The sequence below is a fragment of the Juglans regia genome, chromosome 1, assembly GCF_001411555.2.
Source record: "Juglans regia cultivar Chandler chromosome 1, Walnut 2.0, whole genome shotgun sequence".
Taxonomy (NCBI): domain Eukaryota; kingdom Viridiplantae; phylum Streptophyta; class Magnoliopsida; order Fagales; family Juglandaceae; genus Juglans; species Juglans regia.
The window spans coordinates 17,242,234-17,266,644 of record NC_049901.1 but is presented as its reverse complement, the minus strand read 5'-3'; the positions used below and the strand labels follow the sequence as shown (position 1 = coordinate 17,266,644).

Sequence of the window (24,411 nt, the reverse complement as noted above, 5' to 3'; positions counted from 1 at the left end):
ATTATTTTTTTATTACTATTTACAGAATACTTGAAAATACCTCATTATCCGAACGCAACCTGTCTAGGGTTCGTTCAGTTGACATCACTTTTAGCATTTTCTCATCCCAAATATTTAGCCAAAATGTGTTGGACGTTAAGTGGGATTGACATCTCATGCTAATAGAGTCAGATCACCTAGGGCTAGGGTTTCTATCCGAGCATAGCTCACTTCTCTCAAAGACAGCAGACATAATTTGAAAATTTCTTTACCCCCTTGCTCAAGCTAAAATTATCAAGAGAATCACAAAAGACATGATATACTGCTGCTGCACTACCATTTCATTGTGCTGAACGAGATTTTGAGTGATGAATTAAAGAGGAACTCCATGGTTGAGTAGGAGCTCACGAATGGTAGTTCCACCATAAGAGTATACACAACATCACGGATACACAGTTTAAATGTATCCAATTTATGGAAAAAGAATTAAAGGCCACTTGATATCCTAATTGGAGTTTCTCATCAAATATGCTACTAGGCATCCCAACACAGCACCAGCAACCACCTGTACCAGACCAAATAAAAGGATTGTTCACCATTAGCAAGTACCTAGAGATTAATATTTATTAGAAAAGATAACTTTAGGAAAATTATGCCATACACTTCCTATCGTTTGACACCTTTAGCTTCTGGGAACTGGAGGTGGGGATTCCCCATGGTGGGCATAAGGGGAGAGGATAGATCCCACGTGGTCAACCAAGAGAATTGGGGCAGAGACCCCAACCTTGCATGGAGGGGGGATCTCCTCCACCCCCAAGCGGCCCACCTCACAGGGTTAGAAATCTCACCCCTCACAACCCTCCGCACAGCCACCCCTTAGTGGGTTGGGCCAAACGAAGGGCTATCCCTGCCATCCACTGATTACTGTGAGCACTGGTTGGGGAGCCACCTTTTTTTCCTTATTGTTCTTTTTATTGGACAGTATAAACGTACATTTTATCTTTTTGGTTAAAAAATATCAAAGGCATTTTCAAATTTCAAGCTCCAAAATTGAGATCTCAATTGCTCACGGTCTCAAAAAAGCCAAAAGTGCAAACCCAAAGGTGTCTTTCCTTCCTCATAACAAAATAGTCATCCAACTTTGCCCATAGCACCATTACATGTACACGCGAGCAATCTTGTAAGGGTAATCTTGTGTGCATCAAACACGAGTGGTCAAGCAATATATGGAAAATGATATTACATCCTTTTCCCGTGTACCCTGTAAACTCTTCCTGACAATAATTTCAATTTTTCTCCCCTCATACTTTACAAGAATAGGGAATGTGCATTGATCACTTTCGCAAGACTCAATTTTTGTGTTTTTCCTCCAAATTGAAATGTAGTGACCTAAGAAAGTTCCAACCCACATCTGGATCCATACTCCAAAAGGATTAGACAATGCTATAATTGAAGTTCCATGGAATCATTATAAAGAGCTTGAACTACTCTCTCCAAGAAATGTGGATCCTACTCACCACCTATTTATACACAATCCGGGACAATACAATCTCCACCACTTAAATCCCCAATGTCCTTATCAGATCATTCCGTTATAGGTGGCATGGCTCAAGTCCTATACTTCTAATTGGATTTGCAATTGATAGCATTTGTAACAATTCAAGGAAGGCCTAAGTGACATCTGGCCCATACTTCAAAAGGACCAATCAATGTTACAATTCAAGCCTCTTAGAATCATTATAAATTGAACTTCTCCCTCCAAGCAATGTGGGGTCCCATTTACTACCTTCTTATACACAATCCATGGTATTACAGGAAATACTAGTTGCTTCTTGGGATTGCATAGTATGGTGTGTAGAAGAACAATCCCATCTTGAAATTGTATTCTTACTGCATTATTAAAGCATTGAAAGTCCTATTTGTTTATTATTTCAAGTTTTCATCCAGCATTGCAAGTCACATATGTAAAGTGTGTCTGTGCATCCAAGCGTGTGTTGTTATTTTTGTCGTTTCTTTGTCATATCTCCACCAAACCCATTCTACTGTCTATAGCATGCACTGGTGCAACCATATGTGCCTCCAGAGTGATTGAATTCCAACAGATAGAGTCACATGTAATCATAGTCAAGTTGATTTCACCGTGGAACCAGTGATTTAAATTATACCATTAAAGCCCTGAGACAGACACAAATTATAGACCAGGGAAATACCACTAGTTGAAATGAAGGGCGGTAAGATTATAACAGACCTGAAGTGGAGTGTGCCCAAGGGAATCACGTAGTGGTCTTATGTTGGATAAAGGATGCTCTGGAGGAAGCTCACACACAATTTGATTCAGCAACTACAATGAGAACCACATAACAATCAAAGTAATCAATAAACGAAATAAATTTTGATCATGCAGGAGTGTCCTGCAGCAAAGCTAAAAAACAAGCAACAAAAAAGAAGCAAATTGACGGTCATATCAAGAACTTACTTCAGCCTGGCGACCAGCATGGAGCCTTACCCCTGAGGCATCATACATCACCTGCAAGTATGTTAAACAATCAATCACACCCACCTTCCACCAATAATGCACAGTAACCTTTCACAACGAATTCCCAGAGTGATAATAGTAATTACACAAAGATGACAACATTTCATGACATCATGAACCAAATACTTGAAGAAGTTGGTGAATTGCTATTTCAGGGAAGCTTGAACTTATGGACTGTTTATATGCTATCAGGAAAGCACCATTTCATCAAACAATTGACATCCTTTGCAGGCATTTCAACTACTAAGGAAATCCAGACCCCTTATACCTCCACTCATGAATCAATAAGAGCCTATGAGTCAAGCTTATACCAATAGTAGCCGAATTCATAATAAGTGAGCAGTTGGGTTATCTTAGTGACAAAAAAATTACAAAAATAATGTAAATAATCAGGCCATAAGAAGACATGTTCATAAGGGAGGAAATATTTACGAAGAAAATGGTCGGGAAGCACGTACAACACATGCCAAGACCACTGCAATGGCGAAAGCCGGTCCTCCTGTTCCTTCTTGGAGACCTATAGAAGCCGCTAGAGCTGCCACAGTTGCAGAATGGGATGAAGGCATTCCACCAGAATTAAGCATCCTCTTAGAATCCCATCTCTTTTCTTTATACCTGAGCAACTAGGACAAATAATTGAGCTATTACTTCTATAAAAAAAAAAGTTGAGGGGGAGGGGGGGGTGGTCTGTTATTATGCAATGGAAGTGTATGATTACACGATTTCGGTATCTCACGCTTAGCAAACAATAAGGCCAGTAATTGCTTTCAAAACCCACAAAATATATACAATAAAAGAAAATTCACACTAAATTTGCATATATTTCCTCTCAATTTTCAAATTTTCCAAAAACAAATTTTAAAAAACTGAACTTACCAAATAAGAAGAAGAAGAAAATTATGGTCTTTCAATTCAAGATTGAATCCATCAATAACATGTCTCTAATCAAAACTGAACAAGATATACGATTGATCAACAAGTTTCTCTTCTTTAGAGACTATGATGAAACTATTACATTGCTTATCATTACAAAAAAATCGTACTCTGGAATTTCAAAGTCCACCGAGTGATAAAGCAATTACCAAGTGAATTAAAAGAGAAGAATAAAAATAAATAAAGCTCGGTGAAATTGAGAGAGACAGAGAGTTGTAAGGACCAGGTGGTAAAGAGCTTGAGGAACTGAGCAAGACCGCCGGCGAGAAAGGCCGAGAGAAGGGGGAGGTTCGAAGGGAGCAAGGAGGTTAGTGTTACTGTTGTCGTCGTCGACAAAGAAAACGCCGCCGTTCTGCTGCCCGAGGTCGTGTCCGCCACGGTGATCACCTCCTCCATTTACGAATTGCAATCTCTCTCTCTCTCTCTCTCTCTCTCTCTCTCTCTCTCTCTCTCTCTCTCCAACTTGAGAGGTTAGGACTTGGAAGGTTTCCGAGACGTCTTAATTGGCCAAGAAGAACGGGTGGGGTTGAGTTGGAACGACGCTGTCTCTGTGTTTGTGAGTGTGCGTGTGCCTTTTTTTTGTTGTTGTCTATTTTAGGGTGCAAAATAAAGCTTGTTCTGTGATATTCTGAACCCAATTCTGTGCACAATCCGCCCACAGAGGAAAGGTTGAGGGAAAGGAATATTTGTGGAGCAAGAAAATAATAAAATGACTTCCCCCCATTTTATACGTAGTCCCGTTTGGATTGAGATTTGTTCTTCACACGTTCCATCTTATTATTATAATTTTTTTAAATTTTTATATAAAATATAATAAATAATTTAATTTTTTTAAAATTTTAAAATAATAATAATATTAAAAAAATATTTTAATATTATTTTATTCAACTCATTTAAAACTATTTAATCTCATCTCTCAATTTAAACCGTCGTAATCTTCAAATCTATACAAATGCAAGCCTCCTGATAGCGCACAAGTAAGTTCACAATGGTACATCATCCAACAACGAATCCGTTTTATTTCTTCTGTATGCAATAATTAATTTTAAAGAGTAATATTACGTAAAATCATGAAGTGCATAAACATCATACAGTCATTTTAAAAAAGAATAAAATTTATTATTAAAAAATATTTTTTTTTTATATAAATATCATATTTATTCACTTTTTTCAAAATGATTATACGATATTTACATACTCACGACTGCAACTATCATTTCTCATGTATATATAATAATGTCTCCCAAATGTAGAAGGACTATTATGCAAATACTATGGGATTCTTGATCGTCAAATAACCATATAAAGAGCTACTTACAATCTATGGTGCATAGACTTATTGTTGCCGGTATATTTTAAGGACAGCTAAGTGGCCAATAATATTGTAAAGCTACTTTTCAGTTAAAACCTTCAAGTTCGGATGATAACTTAATTACAGCCTAACTTCGTTGATGCCAAGCCACAGTTACTAAAGGCCAAAAAAGAAAGCACTTTAGAAAACCGTACCTAAACTAAGTGATGTGTATCTTCTTTTCTTTTTTCTTTTTTTTTCCCCATTTTTCCTTATTTTGCTTTACTAGAGAATGAACTACAACTGCCTTCTGTTGACCTTATGTGCCAACATATTAAGTGGAGGAGAGTCCCAAGTCGCACTATAAAAGTTGAGCATGCTCCTGAACTTCAGGCAGGGATGACACTGAACCGCTATGCTTGCTGGGCAGTGGTGTATTCCTTCGCGACTGACGCTTTGTTGGGACGAGCTCAGGTTCCTGATTCCCGTCTCCCGAAGCAACATCACTCTCACTATCATCTCCTTCCTTGAAAACTGGGTGCATGTAGGCATTTTGTAGAAAGCCTTTCATGTTTAGGTTTGGCTCCCTTGCACGTTCCAAGGTATCTTTCATCATTGCTTCCTAAAAAAGCACATCAAAATGAAAATGAGACCCTCAGATAAATGAAACCATATAATAAGAATAGGAGAGCATCTGTCAAACTCCATTCTAATTACGATCAAACATTAGTCAGCTAAAATGTCTTCACCATATAAACCGGGGAAGAAAAATGCGGTAGTAGATTTGAAACGCCAAAGGTCCAACAACAAATTGCTTTATCATGCGGACACTCCAACCAGTAGAAGAAACATCCACAAACCTGCAATGGATATCTAACAAAAGCAGGTTCATAACGGCCTTTGCAAAATATATGAAACCATATGGTCAACACTGGGAGCGCGAGAAGCAATGGAGTTGACTGAGCAGCTTCTTTAGTACTTAGTAATCCCATTAGTAGCAACTGGGAAACAACTAGAGCAACTATTATGCGCCCATGGACATCAGGCCAGAATGCAGCAGCACTCTCGTACTCCTGATTGTAGACATTTATAATCTGCAGATTTATACAAGACTGTCATTAAAGCAACTTTCCTAGTCAAAACATGCAACATAAGAACTTGGAAGAAAAAATTTATTCCAGCATCAAAAGAAAGTAAAAACAGTTGGAAAAGCATACACTTGACTTGGCTCAGTGCAGCTAAATACACAGAAGTTTCATCACAAATACACACCATCTTGATTCTACCAATACATTTGAATCAATGATGATATCACCAGCCTCTTCAACAAAATAACAAGTAAACTTGAATCACAAAAATCCTTGAGTAACAAGGAGCTAATAATGCTGACATCCATATTTTCCCATTCATAACAGATTACTTGGGGCCAGAACTAATAAAATAAAGAAAAATATTTTGCCACATTGGGGACAAATCACAGCATTCATGAAGAAACTATTCTTAGAAACAGACATTTCACAAAATTCAACTATCAATTTCCTTACAAACATCTGATATAACGTTATGGAAAACAAACTGAGCAGGGATCTAATTTCGAAGAAAGACCTCTCAAAGTTTTTGACTAGAAATTAGGGCTGAATAAAAATCCGAAAATCCAACTCCGCTCCGGCTCCGCTTTGACAAAATGAAGTAGGAGTCAGATTTCTTTTTTAATTTTTCAGTCAGAGTCAGATTTCTAGACCGACTCCAACTCTGAATCTGACTCCGATATTGTATATATATTATAAAAATATGTATTCTATATATTTATCATATATACTAGTAGAGTTATATAGTCATATAACTAGAACTTATATAGTTAAATTCAATAATATACTAGTATGAGCTAATTTTTATAAAACAATATACTTATACTATAATATAAATAGACTAATGATAGTTTAGTATATGTAAACATTATAGTATTACTACCATACATAATCAAGTATAGAAATGAGTTAGACACTAGTATTTAAATAAGCCTAGTATAATAAGTTAATAATACATAATACTAATTTACTAAAGTACAATAACATATAATTAGACACTAGAAAGTCTAGTATATAATTGAGTTAGAAATAAGTTAAACATTAGTATAATAACATATAATTAGACACTATAGTATAAGTCTTGTATATAAATAAATTAGACAGTAGTGTAGAAATAACTAATAAGTCTAGTATAATAAGTTAATAACACATAATACCAATTTACTAAAGTATAATAATATGTTATTAGACACTAGAAATAAGTCTAATATAGAAATAAGTTATAAATCAGTTAGAAACTAGTATAATATAATAGCATGTAATACTATAGTATAATCACATGTAATTAGACACTAAAAATAATATGTAATACTATAGTATGATAACATGTAATTAGACACTATAGTATATGTCTAGTATAAAAACAAGTTAGATATTAGTATAGAAGTAAATTAGCAGTGAATGATTTAGTTTTAGTTTTTAATTTTTTTGAAAAATTGATATTTGAAAGCCCCCAATTTTTTTGTTTTTAAAAAAATGGGTTAAATATGAAGCTAAAAAGAAAGAGTCAAAAGTTGAAAGCCTAAATCCGACTCCACTCCGACAAGCCGAAGTCAGAGTCGGAGTCGGATTTAGGGGAATCCAACTCCAACTAAGTCGGTGCTCACCCCTACTAGAAATCCTCCATGGAAAGCATATCTTTGACACCAAGATCCAAGCTGAAAAACAGTGCATCGACCGCATTGCGTGGGGAGTAATGCTAGATACAATCATGGATTGTGTAAGCGCAGTGCACTCCTTTTGAAAAAATGAGTAAATATGAGACCACATGAAAAAATTAATTTTTTTTATGGTGGACCCAACTCTTTTTCAAAAGAAGTGTTCAGCGCTTGCACAACCCATGACTGTATCTAGCATTACTTTAGAAATGGAATCCACTGAACTGAAAACAAGTACATCATGCAAATTGAATGCTAAAGGTAATTCTTCCTTGCTCATAAGATAACAGATATGCAAAATGTATCCATTGCCTCTTCCCTATCACTTCCTTACATAACAAACATATGAGAAGAGCAAATTTTACCTGATGCCGGTATACAACATATGCCAGGCCAAAGAATACTATGATGAAAGGGAGCAAAATGGGAGTCACCACGGCATAAACAAGGCCAAGCAAGAAATAAAGTTGTATTTGAGGTTCTCCTGTATTGAAACCAAGGGTACCAGGATCCATTGCCTCTTCCCTATCCTTTTCAGTCTTGACCAGTAAAAAATTTTTCAAGTGATAAATTATCAATGGCTTTAACCTTAGAATTTCTCCAGCAACACCAGCCCACCCATCAACCATTATATAAGTTATGAAGAAGGTTGCCTTCATCGGAATGGAAACACCAATTGTCTTTGGGATACTGCAAAATTAGACAAGAATGTTATATTACAAATTCTCAAATCAAGGAAGCACATAACATAAGATAAAAAGCATATAAAGCACACACACAAGACACAAGTATGGCCATGGCTCAAGAATTAGATTTTGGCATGTCTTAAAAAGTAGAGACATAGTCCTTAAGGAAGCTTTCCAAGAGATGCATAACATTGCACGTGAGCAAGAGGCTTTTTTTTTTTTTTTTTTTAATTTTTTATGAGGTAAATTTTATTAATACGAATGAAATAGGCATAGTCCATGTACACAGGAGGTATACAAAAGAATACCTAAATACATTCTAGAATCACTAAATTAAGGATAAGAAGTCATGAACATTGTTTCCATTAAGCACAATGGCTGAAAACCAAAGCAATAATGTGTGTACAAAAAAATTCTGAAGCTCCATCATTGTGCACTCCCTATCTTCAAAGCACAACGCATTCCTTTCCGACCAAGTACACCACATATAATGCACAATGGAATCATCTTCGATACTGCTGCCACTTGGGGACAGCCTTGAATCTCCTTCCAACAAGCAAGTAAATCAACCACCCGCAGAGGCTTTAATGGCTAACTTGGAATTATCCAATGGCTCCCTCAGTGGAATGTCCATTTTTCCAGAGCAGCTCAAGACCAGGGAGGTTGATGCCTTCACAGAAATTTTCATTCTCCACTATATAATATTGATAAAATCATCTGGACCCATTTCCAAGAAAAGAAAGTTCACCGTTTGTTATATCAGATCCTTAGACCACAGGACAGTAATTCTTTGTCTTGGAGGAGCATCTAACAGACTAAGACACCTTTAAAAGCAACTTTCTTCACTTGGAAATCCTCTTTAGGGAAGAAACTCGCAATGGATAACCTCAAGGAAATATCATATCATTCTAATTGATTGGTGCTGAATGCGCAGAAAAAGCGGGGTGGGTTAAGCCCAGAAGGTTAGTTGAGTAGGGTTGGCTTGGGTTATACCCAGAAGGTTTGTAGATTTCTTTGTAAGCTGAAGAGGGTTATATGGCAACACACAAATCGCAGCAGTGAGGAAGATGGCCCCTCTCTATCTAATGTGGTTTATTTGGAGGGAAAGGAATGATAAGTTCAATAAACTTCTCGATTACTTATCAAACATAAGAAGATTATCTAGATAACTTTGACAAAAGAGAAACCGAGGAAACAATTGCAGGACAAAGCTGGCGGAGAAATCATTTTATGGCTGCACATGATAGCCATACCTGCTACTATGTATGCATGGTATAAGTCATGGACAATAATGATACTTATCACAATATCTATAAACACAAATATGAGGGAGCTTTTCAGATCCTGGGGTCGTGGGAAATAAGAAAGATTGGTCGGGGGTTTGGAGAAATCAAGTTGTGTGAAAACTTGACACGATGGAAATACAATGTGCATAACAGACTCCAAATGATCTACAACGAACAAAATTGTATCATGTGAACTCATCTGAGCATTGCAACGGTAAAGCTACATGAAGCTGGTAGGATCAAAAACCATTTATTTAGATAATTTCAATAACGAGCAACAGTTGCCAAGCTCATTAAATTGGTAAAAGCAATTATCCACAGCATAAGATATTTGGAAATGGTAATCAGATCCAAACAAATACCGATTGAAAATATCCAGTGTATAATTTAGGACATACTCATTCGCTGACTGGTGGATGAAATTATCTAGTTGTTGGAATGCAGTTCCAGTAATTATGCTCCCAAGAAAGACATTAATAAATTGGAAAATATAGTATCTAGTTGCAGAGATCCTCTCTAGAGCAGAAATGCTAATAAATCCTTCAAATTTTGACATTAGCATCAATATTGCCGGTAGAAAAATGAGAAAAATCTTCAAAGCAATTCCTGGAAGGAAACCTTGGATAAATGACTTTATGACTTTTCTGCAAAAAGCAGAGGATGTTAGTACATATTGTACCGCAAGAGAATGACAAGTAGAATAGCTAGGCGAGAATAGGGCAGAACAATCATGAACAAACACTATTCTAGTTTTCATAGCTACAACTAATTAGTTTAGAGACCTTCAAGGAACATCATGGAATTTATTTTAACATCAAAGTAAAGCTAGTAAGTGGAAATACCTATAAAGTTGTTTATTATATTGTACAAATGTTCTTCGACGAGAATAACAGCTTTTGATAGCGAAAACTAGATACATGGAAGTATTAAAGCTTTCTAAATGTTTTCATCACCCTTAAATTACAGACTAAATGCATGGTTTTTTAGTGACTTTCTAGGTCATCTTCTCTCCGTACACATGCATCTTGTTGCTTTGTTACGTTGATTGGTTCTGTAGTTTAGTTGATTAAGATGGGTGAGGGTATGAATAGGAAGAAGATAGCTTCGAATGTTGTTTTCAGTGAATTTAAGTCTTTTGTGGTTGAGAGAGATGGTCCTGGGGTGCTAATCACTGAACGTGGTTGGAAGTTTGTAAAAAAACTGCACTTGGGTTCAGCTGCAACTAGTTGGTTTATCAAGGCACTGAACGACTGCTTGAAGTTAAGGAGAAGAGAGTTCTACACAGCTCATCGGGAAGGAGATAGGGGTTTCATAGCCCAACGTTGTTCTAATCCTCAAGGAACATTCATGGCATTGCTGGAATACAAACAAGGGGGCCGTCGGAACTGTATTTTCATTCCTGAGGATCATGAGGGAGCGGGATGGAGGAGGTTGATGGAGGTGTTGAGGGAGGTGCTGCCTCAACAACTCCAGTCGACGGCAGTGCTGCCTCATTTCTCCAGCGGCACCATGGATGTTTTACAGAAGCAGAGTTATCTGGACATTACTAGAGGTACTGTTAGACTGGGCTCTAGTCCTGACATGCATGGGAGGGATGGTGGTTTGGTTGGGGTGCAGTGTAGTGGAGAGGATGGCAGGAGACGTGATGGCTTTGACAAGGAAGGTATGGTTGGTCTCTTGTCAGATATGCAGGCTCAAATTAATTCTCTGCAAAGTAATTTGGAGAAAGTGAAACGCAGTGTTGTGGAGGGGGGTTGGAGGGAGTTGGGCGTGGGGCTGGAAGATGGGTTTTGCTCCAAAGGGAAAGGCCTCTCATATGGGCCAGGTTTCGCCCAGCAGGCCCAACAGGTCCCCTGCTTGGCTCAACAGGCCCAGCCTGTGTCGCGACAGGCCGTGGAGTCTGCGTGGAGACGTCGGCCTCCAAGGGCCGAAACTCCTTCGTCGTTGGGTGGGCCTCAACACCCGCCGCCGACAATGGACCAGGGGCCGCCGTTAGAGGGGGTGGGTCTCCCGTCGTCACCTGGGGTGCTGGAAACAGTGGCAGAGCACCGAGAAACAGGGGAGAAAGGTGCGATGGAGGTTGTCAGAGGTTGCCGAGGTGCTCATTCATCGGAGCAACCACAGAAAGTTGCGACGGAGGGTTCTGAGGTCTCTTCGACGTTACTGCAGCACTTCTGTCCACTGGGGAGTGAAGTTTCCGGGGCGATGGTCATGGATCTACCTTCGGGACCTGCAACGTTGGGTGCGACAGAGGTAGCCGATGTTGGCTCAGATCAGATCACGTCGGGGTACGCTCAGATCACGTTGCCGACCACCGTCGAGGGCTTAGGAGTAGCCCAGGTACTGCCCATGTTGGCGGAAGTGGAAGAAGAGGCTTTGAAGGCAGTGGAGGTCGAAAATGATGAGCCTGTTGAGAAAACTTTGGTGGATGGGGAGGTGGATGAGGTGTGTAACACTCGGAACTTGTGGGTGGAGGATATGGAAGGGGGGATCAATGGGGGCACTGGGTCTTATTCAGTGGTGTTGAAGGAGGCTGTTTCTATGGTCCAACCAATGGATCAGCTCATGGGCAGCGGCTTTGAGGGTGATAAGGATGAGTTGGAAAGTCCTATCCCGTTACGTATTATTTCCCCAAAGCCAGTGTACAATATAACAGACGATTGGCTGTTAAAAAAAGTAGAGGAAGTTCAAGAGTGTGTGGGAATCTCGTTAGCTGGGTATGAAGAACAGTTTAAGGCCCTGTTGATTGCAATGGAGGCCGGGAGACCAACGGTTCTGAAATCAGCAGTGAAACGGGACCGGGAGTTGAAACGTCTCAAATGCTCCATTAATTACGACAACAAGGAGGGAAGTGTGGGGAGGGAGAGGTTGAAGGGTAAGGGCATTTTGTTTTTTAATGAAACCTAAAATCCTCTCATGAAATGTAAGGGGGATCAATGACGTGAACAAACGGCTTCGAATTAGATCCCTCATTCGGAGTTGGAAGGCTGACATATGCCTTCAAGAGACTAAGTTGTGTGGCGTTGATAGATACATAATTCGAAGCTTGTGGGGCTGTTCCTTTGTGGGGTGGTGTTCTCTACCCTCATCGGAGGCTTCGGGAGGGGTGTTGGTAATGTGGGATAAGCGTGTGGTGGAGATGGTCGAGGATTGCATGGGGAATTTCACAATGGCTGTATCTTTTAGGAACACTGAGGATGGGTGGTTGTGGGCTTTAGCGGGTGTGTATGGGCCCAATGTAGAAAGAGATAGATGCTTTTTATGGGAGGAATTGGCAGGTCTTCACTCCTTATGGGATTTACCCTGGGTTTTTTGCGGAGATTTTAATATTGTTCGGTTTCCAAGTGAGAGGACAGGGGCCTCTATGTCGTCAGGGGCAATGGAAGCCTTTTCAGAGTTGATCTTTGATCTGAATCTTGTGGATCTTCCGCTGATTGGGGGGGCCTACACTTGGTCTAATAGTCGAGGGGGGTCCCGGCTGGACAGATTTCTAGTCTCCTCTTCTTGGGAGACACATTTTCCGGACCTATGTCAGAAAAGGCTACCACGTGTTTGTTCCGATCATTTTCCAATTTTGCTTGATTGTGGTGGTATTCGTGGGGGTAGACGCTCCTTCAAATTTGAGAATATGTGGTTGGAAGTTGAAGGATTTGCGGATAAGGTAAAGGTTTGGTGGGACAGTTATTCTTTTGAGGGCACCCCTAGTTTCAAAGTGGCGGGTAAACTTAAAGCTCTCAAGTTTGACTTGATGAAGTGGAATGAAGAAGAATTTAGACATACGGAAGTGCAGAAAAATATCCTTTGGGATGAGCTGCAGGCTTTGGAGGAAGGGGTAGTTAATGCGGACTCTTTATTACGGAAGAAAGTGGTGGTGACAGAAATTGAGAAAGTATTGTTGCTAGAAGAAATATCTTGGAGGCAAAAATCAAGGGCACTTTGGTTGAAGGAGGGGGATAAATGTACTAAGTTTTTCCACAAGGTGGCTAATTCACATAGGCGCAACAATGCCATTGAAGTACTCCATACCGGTCCTAGTGTGTTACATTCTTCCGAAGAAATCCAAGACCACATAGTGCAGTATTATGAGGATCTCCTTGCTGAAAAAGAAGAATGGCGCCCCAAACTAGATGGTTTACCCTTTGCTCAACTGGATTTGGATGCAGCTGGATGGTTGGAGAGGCCTTTTGATGAAGAGGAGGTGCATCTAGTGGTGAAGAGTATGTGCAGAGACAAAGCACCCGGTCCGGATGGTTTCTCTTTGGCGTTCTTTCAAGAGAGTTGGGACATTGTGAAGGAGGAAGTGATGCAGATTTTCCACACTTTTCATTCTAGTCAAAAGTTTGAGAAGTCACTAAACGCTACTTTCATTGCTCTCATTCCGAAAATAGCCGGTGCATATGAATTGAAAGATTTCCGGCCTATTAGTTTGGTAGGGGGGATTTATAAAATCATATCAAAGGTGTTAGCTAATCGAATGAGTTTGGTCATGGACAAACTCATTTCCAAACCTCAAAATGCATTTGTAAAGGGGCGGCAAATTCTGGACTCAGTATTGATAGCAAATGAGTGCTTGGATAGTCGGTTGCGAGAGGGCACCCCGGGGGTTCTTTGCAAGCTCGATATGGAGAAAGCTTATGACCATGTATGTTGGGATTTTCTCTTTTATATGCTTAGAAGATGTGGTTTTGGGGATAGATGGTGTGATTGGATTAAACATTGTGTCTCAACCGCTCGATTTTCGGTCCTAGTCAATGGAAGACCTTGTGGTTTTTTTCAATCTTCCAGGGGTTTGAGACAAGGGGATCCACTATCCCCTTTCCTTTTTGTCATTGTAATGGAGGCATTGAGTCGCATGGTGGAGGCCGCTGTAAGGGGGGAATTCTTGCTGGTTTTTCAGTGGACAGCAATAGTAATACCAGCTCCATTTCGCATTTACTCTTTGCTGATGATACGCTCATTTTTTGTGATGCTGTAAGTGGCCAGATTCAAGCTTTAAGGGCAGTTTTGTTGTGTTTTGAAGCTGTTTCGGGACTCAAGGTGAACTTGGGGAAGTCGGAGCTGGTTCCGGTGGGGGAGGTGAACAATATAGCCTCTTTAGCGGAGCTACTAGGTTGCAAAATTGCCTCTCTCCCTATGACATATCTTGGACTCCCCTTAGGGGTGTCTTTCAAAGCAAAGAGCATTTGGGATGGGGTGGTAGAGAAGGTTGAGCAACGACTTTCAGGATGGAAACGGCTAAATTTATCGAGAGGGGGGAGATTAACCCTTATTAGAAGCACTCTTTCCAACCTTCCCACTTACTATCTTTCTCTATTTCCCTTACCGGTGGGCGTAGCAAACCGGTTAGAAAAGTTGTTTAGAGCTTTTTTGTGGGGTGGTATGGGGGAGGAATCCAAATTTCACCTTGTGAGTTGGCAAAGGGTGTGCTGTCCATTGGCGAATGGGGGGTTAGGGGTACGAAACTTGTGTGTTTTCAATAAGGCACTCCTAGGGAAGTGGCTGTGGAGGTATCATAGGGAAGGGAATTCGCTGTGGAGAGAGGTTATTGATCATAAGTATGGTTGTGAGTGGGGGGAATGGTGCTCTAAGGAGGGTAGGGGGTCTTACGGAGTAAGCCTGTGGAAATTCATAAGGAAGGGGTGGAATACCTTTGAAAAACATCTTAAGTTTGAGGTGGGTGATGGAACACGTACCCGCTTTTGGTTCGATGTATGGAGTGGGGAGAGCCCTCTTTGCATTGCTTTCCCAGGTGCTTTTAATTTGGCTGGAAATCAGCAAGCCCCAGTTTCAGAAGTTCTATGTCGTGCCAATGGGATGGTCACTTGGAATGTCACTTTTACAAGAAATGCTCAGGACTGGGAATTAGAAGAGCTGGCAGAGTTTTACAGTCACTTATATTCAGCAAAGTTAGGGGCCAATGGGGGAGACCGTATGTTGTGGACTCACACGAGGAAAGAGAAGTTTACTGTTAAATCTTTCTATAAGGCTTTGACAGTCCTACAGCCCACTTTCTTTCCATGGAAGAGTATATGGAAGGTGTTAGTGCCTTCTAAAGTTGCTTTTTTCACTTGGACAGCTGCTCATGGGAAGATATTGACGGTTGACAATTTAAGAAAACGAGGTATGGTGATCATGGAGTGGTGCTACATGTGTAAAAAAAGTGGAGAATCGGTAGATCACTTGCTCTTACATTGTGAGGTGGCTGGGGAGCTTTGGGCTGGTATTCTTAGTAGAGCTGGGCTAAGTTGGGTTATGCCCAAGAGTGTGGTGGACCTATTAGCATGTTGGAATAGGTCTCATAGTAGTGCCCAATTAGCAGCCGTGTGGCGGATGATTCCTTTGTGCCTAATGTGGTGGCTATGGTTGGAAAGGAATGACAGATGTTTTAATAACAAGGAGCGTGCAATGGGGGAAATCTGGAACTTCTTTGTATTCTCTATTTTCCAGTGGTTTTCTGCTATTGTATTGAGGGGAGGGAATGTTCATGAGTTCTTATCTTCTTTCTAGTCTATTAGAATGTAATTAGGTGCCTCTCTTAGTATATTTCCTGTGTACTTGGGCATTGCCTAATTTCATTCACATCAATAAAAATTATTACTTATAAAAAAAAAAATTACAGACTAATAACTAACAATTACAGACTAATAACAATTTCTAAATGTTCCATCAGATACTTGCATATGCTAAGGCAAACCACAAATGTACCGCATCTATGAGAATTGTAAACCGAGGGCTTATTATTATAAGCCAACTGAACTGCTGCCTCATTCCTAATCTCAACCTTCATACTTTCTTTTCTCCTGAAATTCCTTCTCTGATATACTTTCATGATATGCTAAATGCCAAAAAGACGCAAGCAATTAAAGAAGACACAGATAGATTAGGCACCACTCCTAAAATCACTTCTATATGTTTCAACTTTCTCTATGTAAACCAAAATAATAATCCAAAGAATAAGAAGATGAAGACACTCACGTTTCAATTATGGGCTTTAGGAAAGGGACTGCTTTCTCAATACCCTCAATGTTTGCAAGTGACTGTACAAATGCAATAGGGATCATGAAAAAGAAGGTAAGGAAGAAGAAAGCAACCGCAACAATAAGCTTCCTAATTGTGAGTGAAACATAAGGATTCGCCAAGTTATCCCAATATACATCACGTGGCTCTGGAGCCCACTCAGTTAACCATATAGTCGGATTCCTCGATTGTTGAGTTTGTGCACAAACAGCAGCACCCCAACGAGTTTTGAAAGAAACAAATGCTGCTGGCATGATTGATTTAGGACTGCTGATAATCTTCTCCCTCTCTGAGGCTATCTGATAATTATTCATTAAAAAGGAACACAGTATTAAATATTTGCTTTCAAATCAATGCACAGCTCAATTGCAATCATGTCAGTGAGCTGGTAAAAGGAACACCTTTGAACAGAGTTTTTTCCCCAACCACAGTTTTAGAGCACTAAACTCACATTAGAAGATCAAGACTAATCAGCTGAGTTGTCCATAAGCTTTTCTTTAATATGGGTGATGCGTCAATAAAACTAGAGTGGTGGGCCCACAACATATCATTTTGGGCCATTGACTTGTTGCTCCAATTTAAAATGGAAACAGTTACAAGGAGTAAATTAGGTAGAACAATTAAGGTGGCAAGAATACCCTAACTTGAAGTGATGAATAATGCTTTTATTGTAGCACAGACATAAGGACTTGGTATATGCTTTCAATGATGTCAAATAAGAAAAATCAAGATATTTACTGAAACTGAATGCTGCTTACCTCTTCTGAGAGATTTTCAATCTTAGATGTATAAAAATCAATTGCATCCACCCTTTCACCACAAAGACCTAGAAAGCCAGTCTGTGCATAGCACATTATTTACAAAAGAAAAATGAGAATAATATGATGCCAATTGTTCAGTATTTGATTATGAAAAACACTAGTCCAGAATATCTGAGTTAGGAAGAACAAACCAAAACTGGAGGAATACGATACCTTTGAAGATGGCCTCATAGATTGATTTCTTGAATATTTAAGTTGATAGAAGTCAAGCCAGTTCTGCAATTTTTTCTTCTCCTTAACAAGATTAGAAAGTCTGTTTGCATTGTAAACTACCTGCAGGTGGATACTCCAAATAGCAATTGATTGTAAGCTTGTGCACTTCAAGTTTTGAAAACATAGATAAGCATATGTAACCTACAACCATCCCACGGTCATTCTAATTATTCTTCCAAACATATCCCAATACCATTATTCACCATTATCAATAGTACATCAAACCAAAATTTCTTATTTAGGAGTATAATTTGGAATGATGTTCATCAAACTAAAGTAATGACTATAACATACTAAAAATCACACTGATTGCAGCCCATACCTCTACTCTTTAACTGGATATGCAAATCAAGTTGGTAAAAAAGGGAATCATGAACATGTGCAGCAAACAATATTCATCCTCTAATACATGAACAAAGACTACCACCACTTCAAACTATGACCATCTATATGAATGAATGAATGTATGTATCTATGTATGTGTCTCAGTGCGGGTGTATGCATCTATGTAGATATGCATACATCTGTGTGTTTGAGTACACATATTTATGTATTCTATGCATGCTTTTTCACTTATTTATCTGTTTGTATGGAGAAGTATAGAATCAACCTGATAGGTGAGATAGTGTTCAGGGTGGTTGACCAGAAAAAAGTGTTCCACAAGCTCATCAACTGACTCATCAGGATCTGGTGGCACATTTCTTACTATTACCTGAGTTACCAAAGAAATCAAGATTTAAGTAATATGAAGAAAAATAATCTCAAGGTTTAGGAGCATTTCATCATAAATGGTGCCAATAATTACTAGTATAGATGTACCATACATATGTTCTACCTCGTTACTCTTCACCCTATTCAAATGGATGCATAGACACACAATTGTTTGTATCTTAGTAATTGAAAATTTAGTGGGAGGGGGGAAAATTGATTGAAAATATGCTTTACACCACCTGTGTGATTTGGGTCTCTTGGGTTTTAAGACCCCAACTTAAAAAGTGAAGATTTGAAACAACTTTTCACTTTTAATTTTAAATGACTTAACTGACTTTTTAACAAAAAATATAAAAGAATTCCAAGTGCTTTTTTTTCAATAAAAAGCCATAAGAGATCCTTTAAAATCAAAAGTAAAACTTTTTTAAGACCCCAGTTTTAAAAAATTTAGGATTTGAAACACTATTTTTTTTTTACTTTTGATTTTAAAGGACCTATGATGATTTATTAAAATAATCAAAATCACTTCATATCCTCAAACCTAGAAAAAAAATGAGTGGCTGCTCATGGTGGGTGGCAGATCCCCATTGCATGGGATGGGGTGCGGAGGGGGGAACTCCTCGCAATGGCTGGCCGCATGGAGGGGGGATCCCTGCTGCTACCCTACAGTCACTGTTGCTTTTTTTTTTCCTTAGAGGGTCTCTAAAAGTAGTTTTGATTGCTTTTTTTCACATAAAATACCACAAGAGGTCTTTTAGAATCAAAAGTATAATACTGGGGTTTCAAAACCTCACTTTCATAAAACCAGAATTTTGAATTTTCCTTAAAAGTTTTCATAAAACCACAGGGGTTGAGACAAATTTTCCTTCAAATTTAATACCTAATAATTTCACCTCATGCAAAATCCATATTTGATAGTCAATTTGTTCAAATGATACCCCAATTGAAATAACTGTAGCAAGATGCCCTACCATCTAATTCAATCATAGGATTGAAAATACAACATGTGACTAACAAGTGCCATATGTCCTCGACAACCTCCTGGAACTCATTTTCAGACTTATAAACTGCCCTTCTCCAACCGATGCACAAATTAAACCCTTGAATCTTATCCACCTTACCACCACCCAGGGATTGCAAGGTTGAATCCTCACCATTCCTCTACCTTTATCCTCAACATTCTTGCTTGAGTTTCAATTAACTTAAAAAGAACAATGCCTTATTACTGGGTCAACTCAACAAGTCAAAATATAAGGATTGACACAAACATAAGGAAAAGTAAGGATCAATGCAAACGTAACCTAAGCAAAATCCAACATCCGACAACTCCTTATGGTTCAATTCATCATTTACCTTCCTCAATACAGTTCAAACTAATTAAGTTCTGGGCATAATATAAGATTGCATATTTACCTACAACAATGTAAAGGAATCACTTCAGAGAAAAACAAACATTTTTCTAGGCTGTTTGAATGCATGATCTCCGTATTAAGCTTTCAGATGTCATGACTTAGCAATTGTGCTACAAGGACATGACCTGGAAGTCAATATATTACTAATTTGATTACACAATAAGTTTGAACTTACTGTAAACTGATCAGGTCGCCGGTGTTCTGATGCAAGAAAATGTAATCTCATTGATGCAACTATCTCATACTCCTTTTTTAAAACATAGCATGTCCAGAAGGTAAAAACATATGCCATTACCAAATGGGTCCAAAATCTGCAAGAGATATTTTTTATACAATTAATTAAAAAAACTAATGGGAATGCTATGCACAGTAGGAAAAATCTATGTACAAAACTAAATATATGGTGATGTGCTGTTGTTCACTCAATAGCCCAGTACGCTAGTTGCTCTCGAAACCATAAAAACAAAGAGTTGTAGACTATAACTAACATATTTTATTATTACGATTGACAACAGAAGCAGTCATTAGAATGAGAAAAGTAATTGAGGGCTAACCAAATGCTCACAAAGATAGCGGATATAAGTATCAAACATACTAAGTCACAAAATAATCGTCCAGTTACATCATTCCACCTTGCACATGGACTTGCAGAAAAATGTAATATCCCTTTTTTTTTTCAGTAAAAAAGGATTTTATTGATGATATAAATAGTAGCCCAAGTACCCGGTGTTGGTAACAATTTTGAGCTGACAATATGTCATTTACAGTATTAGTACTAACATAAGAATCTTCGCCTTTTGATTCTTTTTTTTACTAACCCAAAAAAAAAAAAAAAATTTGAAAAGGAGGCATTCATTATTAAGAAGTAGAACTGTAGTAAAAGACGGCTACAGTTAGCAAGTAGAACTTAAAGTCAACAAAAAGTTCATAAATAACATTTGATAAGGATGGCATAGGAAAGAACGTATAAAGAATAAAATAAGACACAATAGATAGCAATAGAAAGATCTGCATACCTATGAGATCCAATTGGAATATTTGAAATAGAAAGCTTATCTATGTCACTATAAGTTAAATTTGAGTGCTCCAAGGTGACATTAGTCCAATTGACAGGTACCATGATTGCAAAAGCCAGGAATGTAATAGGAACAAAAATTTTTAGCCTGCACTTCAATAGCAGAAATGATAGAATCAGTCCAACAGGACAAAGTAACAAATTAAAGTCCGAAGTAAGAAAAATATTCAGTTAAAATGTCACATCCTCCCAATGCAAACATGTGGGAAAAAAGTTAATCCACAGAATATATTAGCACAAAGCTCTGCACATGGAAAATGTAGAATGACTACTCAAAACTCCTTGGATTGACATTAGACTATAAAAAGACAGTTAACATTCAACCTTGCAAGCTACAGAAAAATAGCATTTAAGAGCATACCCTACTAAGTAGATCCTCAAGTAAACAGCAGAATCCAACCCTGCATGATCAATTAGCTCAGGTTCTGGCATTTGCAATGCAGCAGGCATCCAGTTCAAAAACCTGATGTATGACCTGAAGTCCAAATTAACGAACCTGCCTACAAATGCACCACTGTTGAGTGGACTGCTTCTTAAACCCTTCAGATACCATTTTGGAAAGTAGACCCTATCATTGATGGGTTGAAGCCGAAGTATGGCAAATGCCACAAAGAAAGCAAATGCAGTGAGGATATTGATAGCCGCTGCAACTTCTATATCCTTAAGTGTAGCCATATGAGCACCTCAAAGAAAGCAATGATGATTTCCTGAAAAAAAAAAAGAAGAATAACTAGGTACTGTACACCTGAAGAATAATCACAGGGCACCACTTTGGACTCGACCTGTTTTTGGTAAAAGAGATTCCACCACCTTAATAAGATCAGGTATTGATTGCAGCCCCAAAGTATGGTTTGAACAAAAACTAATGTTTACTTTTGGAGCTTTGATAGTTTCCCCCCAAAAAATGATAATTTCCTAAAATACCAGCCGTTAATGATAGTATCTTGCACCTGAGCTGGTCGCTTGAGATATCCTCTCTTTCGCCCAAGAAAGATTGATTGACTTAAAAATTTGGAGCATGAAATGCAATTTGTTTTGATAGGTAATCAAGAAGTTTTATTCATAGAAGTAGGCAACGCCCAAGTACACATGGAGTATACATGAGAATAACCTAATTAGAGTTTACAAGGAGCACGAAATGCAATTATATTTATTTTGTTTTCGGAGGGCAGTATCCAGACCAATATTATCAATTAAAATAATTTATAGTTTAGAACGTACTTTGAATTTGGAATCAAACGAAGTTGGTGATATATTAATGGGTGACAGTTTGATGATACAAGAAGGACGCCAGTATAAGCAACAGGAAGAATTGATTAGATACCAGTAAGTGAGGCTTATAAGAGAATAACAAGGTAATATACACCTGAAGAACAATCACAGGGCACCACTTTGGACACTGAATAAGACTGGAACTCATGAAGGAGAGTCCATCTTCATGAAGGAGTACTAAATAAAATTAGGAATAGAATGCAGCCGAAAAGCATGGTTTGAACAAAGAGAAATGCTACTCATCAGCCTACTGTACATTGCACTCTCCACACACCTCACATAAATTTTTTTTTTTTTTAACCCAGCACGTTGAGTGTGCTGGGGCTTCTCCCAACAGTAGGCTGCAAAGAAGATTTTTTCTTGAACAAAAGCTAGTCTTCACGAGTTATTCTGGGCATCAGCCCATAGCCGCAGCACACCCGTACTGTGGTTTTTTTTTTTTTTTTTTCATCCAATACACTTAGTGTGCAGCGGCTGTTATGCACAGTAGAGTACTATTTATATTTTCTCAAGAAATTAAATAATAGATAAAGAAAAGGAGAAGACAGCACGACAAAACTCGGGTTTGTTCCATAACCTGTCAAGTCCTTGACGCAAAAACATGTGTGTGCGCGCGAACACATTCAAAAAGCACGGAAACTAGACATAAGACTGGAACTCAAACATTATCTTTTTGGTTGCCAAGAAAAATGGGGAAAGCAAATAATCCTAAAATGAAATTTCAACTGGAATAAAACACCATAAATTTCAGCAGTCAACACTTGCTCCACCTTTCAGCAACCAAATTCAGCATAGATAGAGTTCAATTATTGAAAAGTTGATTAATCATTATAAATAAAGGCAGAAGGTACTTTATTTTCAGAGTTGAGGCAAGAGACACATATATATGCGTGTGTGTGTCCCCATATATATTTAAAAAGAAATTTACGTTTTATTGTCCTGTAGTTACCCTCGTTTTGAGAGCAACAAAACGACAGTGAAGTCAGAAGATTAAATACTCAGAACCAAACGGCCATTGCATTAAAATTTAATTCTTGAAGCATTAGAAATAAGAAAAAAAAAGACGTATAGATACAAACAGACTTAAATACAAACATATATAATCCTCGTAAACACCAAAATATCATGTTCTAAGCAGCCAAACAGACAGTAAAAAGCCAAAAATTCAGACTGTTACCGCACTGTTATTAGTGTTCGATTTTATTTTATCATGATAGTAAGTACTAGAGTTCCGAAATTAAGAACCCTAAAAAAGAATAACATCTTATAACTTGCGCACATTTCCTTAACAACCAAACAGGCATTGGATCAAGCAGAAAACGCAAACTTGGTCCCACCCTTACCACTCTATCCGCAGGAACTCTGCTCAGGAAACAAGAACCGTGGAAGACCAGAGCCCAAACAGAGCGTACTCGGGTTCAACGGGAGCGGATGCTTGAATCCTTCGGAGTTTGAGAGTTCACGGAGACCAAGTGCTTCAATCTTTAGAGCGGAGGATGAAGAGGAGCAACAAGAGATCAGAGGCGGAGTGGACTCAGAGAGCTAGCAAAACCAAAACCCAGCGTTTTCGGGATCAATGAGAAGTAGAGGGAACTCGAAAAAGCTGAAAAGAGCCCCGGTCCCCCACTCCACGGAAAAAGAAAAAACCGCAGCGTTTATAGAGTCCGTCGAGAGAGAGAGTAACAGCGAGCGAGTGTCGTAGTGCGGTGCGTTTCTTAAAATGAGGAAGGTGAATCGGAACTGGGAGTGAGGAGGCACCGGTGACGTTACTATACCTTCCGGCTGTCGCTTCAGGTTTCAGGTTTGGTATATTGAATTGCTTATTTTAATTTAAAGTAATAAAGAAAGGATTAAATACATAGGGGAGGACGTGGACCACTCGGGATTTAGTTGCCGGCAGGTGCAGAGAACAGTATACAGATAGGGGCGGGGGTGTCTTCAACGGCTACTATTTTTAATTTTTATTATTATTATAGCATGTGAACGCGCACAGCAGAATGTCTACAGTCTCGCCTGCTTTTGACTTTTTAGTCAGATCATGGATAAAAAGCTTCATTGCCGACATACAGTTTTCATCGTTTTATTTATGAAAAATGATCTTTATAGGTGTCTAAGTATTGTATATTTATTTAAAAATAAATAAATAAATATAGAATTTATATGAAAAGAAATTAATTTTTTATGAGTGAATTTTATTTTTTTTCAAAACGATTGTACGATATTTGTGCATTTTATGACTGTATGTGACATTACTCTTTATTTATTTATTTTTAAGAAATGATTATAAAAGAAACTCTAAAAAATTTATTTTATAGATTATTATTATAACATAGATTCCACATATCTGAAGTAATTTTTATTGTTTTTTATAATATAAAATAAATAAAAAATTAAATTGAAAACAACATATTGGATAAATTTGTATATAGCTTA

At 38.4% G+C, this 24,411-nt stretch overlaps 2 protein-coding genes across 6 annotated transcripts; both read right to left on the bottom strand.

Annotated features, from left to right (window-relative positions):
- Positions 1-294: 294 nt before the first annotated feature.
- On the bottom strand, positions 295-4,146 carry LOC108982979 (uncharacterized membrane protein YuiD-like). 2 transcript variants are annotated; one of them, XM_035695837.1, is made up of 6 exons: positions 3,908-4,131; positions 3,672-3,875; positions 2,974-3,130; positions 2,456-2,506; positions 2,228-2,320; positions 295-544 (listed from the first exon to the last, which is right to left on the bottom strand). In XM_035695837.1, exons 2-6 carry the CDS (start codon positions 3,842-3,844, stop codon positions 485-487), a joined length of 534 nt encoding a protein of 177 aa, XP_035551730.1. In that variant the 5' UTR covers positions 3,845-3,875; positions 3,908-4,131; the 3' UTR covers positions 295-484. The 2 variants fall into 2 exon arrangements, with proteins under 2 accessions (XP_035551730.1, XP_018810032.1); XM_018954487.2 differs by having other exon boundaries at positions 3,672-4,146.
- A 548-nt stretch (positions 4,147-4,694) lies between these two features.
- On the bottom strand, positions 4,695-23,883 carry LOC108982992 (CSC1-like protein At3g21620). 4 transcript variants are annotated; one of them, XM_018954506.2, is made up of 13 exons: positions 23,322-23,883; positions 21,203-21,413; positions 21,068-21,107; positions 20,648-20,799; positions 19,807-19,942; positions 18,119-18,220; positions 17,449-17,568; positions 17,233-17,313; positions 16,433-16,773; positions 9,856-10,101; positions 7,851-8,175; positions 5,600-5,833; positions 4,695-5,361 (listed from the first exon to the last, which is right to left on the bottom strand). In XM_018954506.2, the coding sequence occupies exons 2-13, from the start codon at positions 21,379-21,381 to the stop codon at positions 5,101-5,103; spliced, it is 2,217 nt and encodes a 738-aa protein (XP_018810051.1). In that variant the 5' UTR covers positions 21,382-21,413; positions 23,322-23,883; the 3' UTR covers positions 4,695-5,100. The 4 variants fall into 4 exon arrangements, with proteins under 4 accessions (XP_018810051.1, XP_018810045.1, XP_018810066.1 ...); XM_018954500.2 differs by having other exon boundaries at positions 20,648-20,794; positions 21,068-21,413; XM_018954521.2 differs by lacking the exon at positions 23,322-23,883 and having other exon boundaries at positions 20,648-20,794; positions 21,203-21,245.
- Positions 23,884-24,411: the final 528 nt, after the last annotated feature.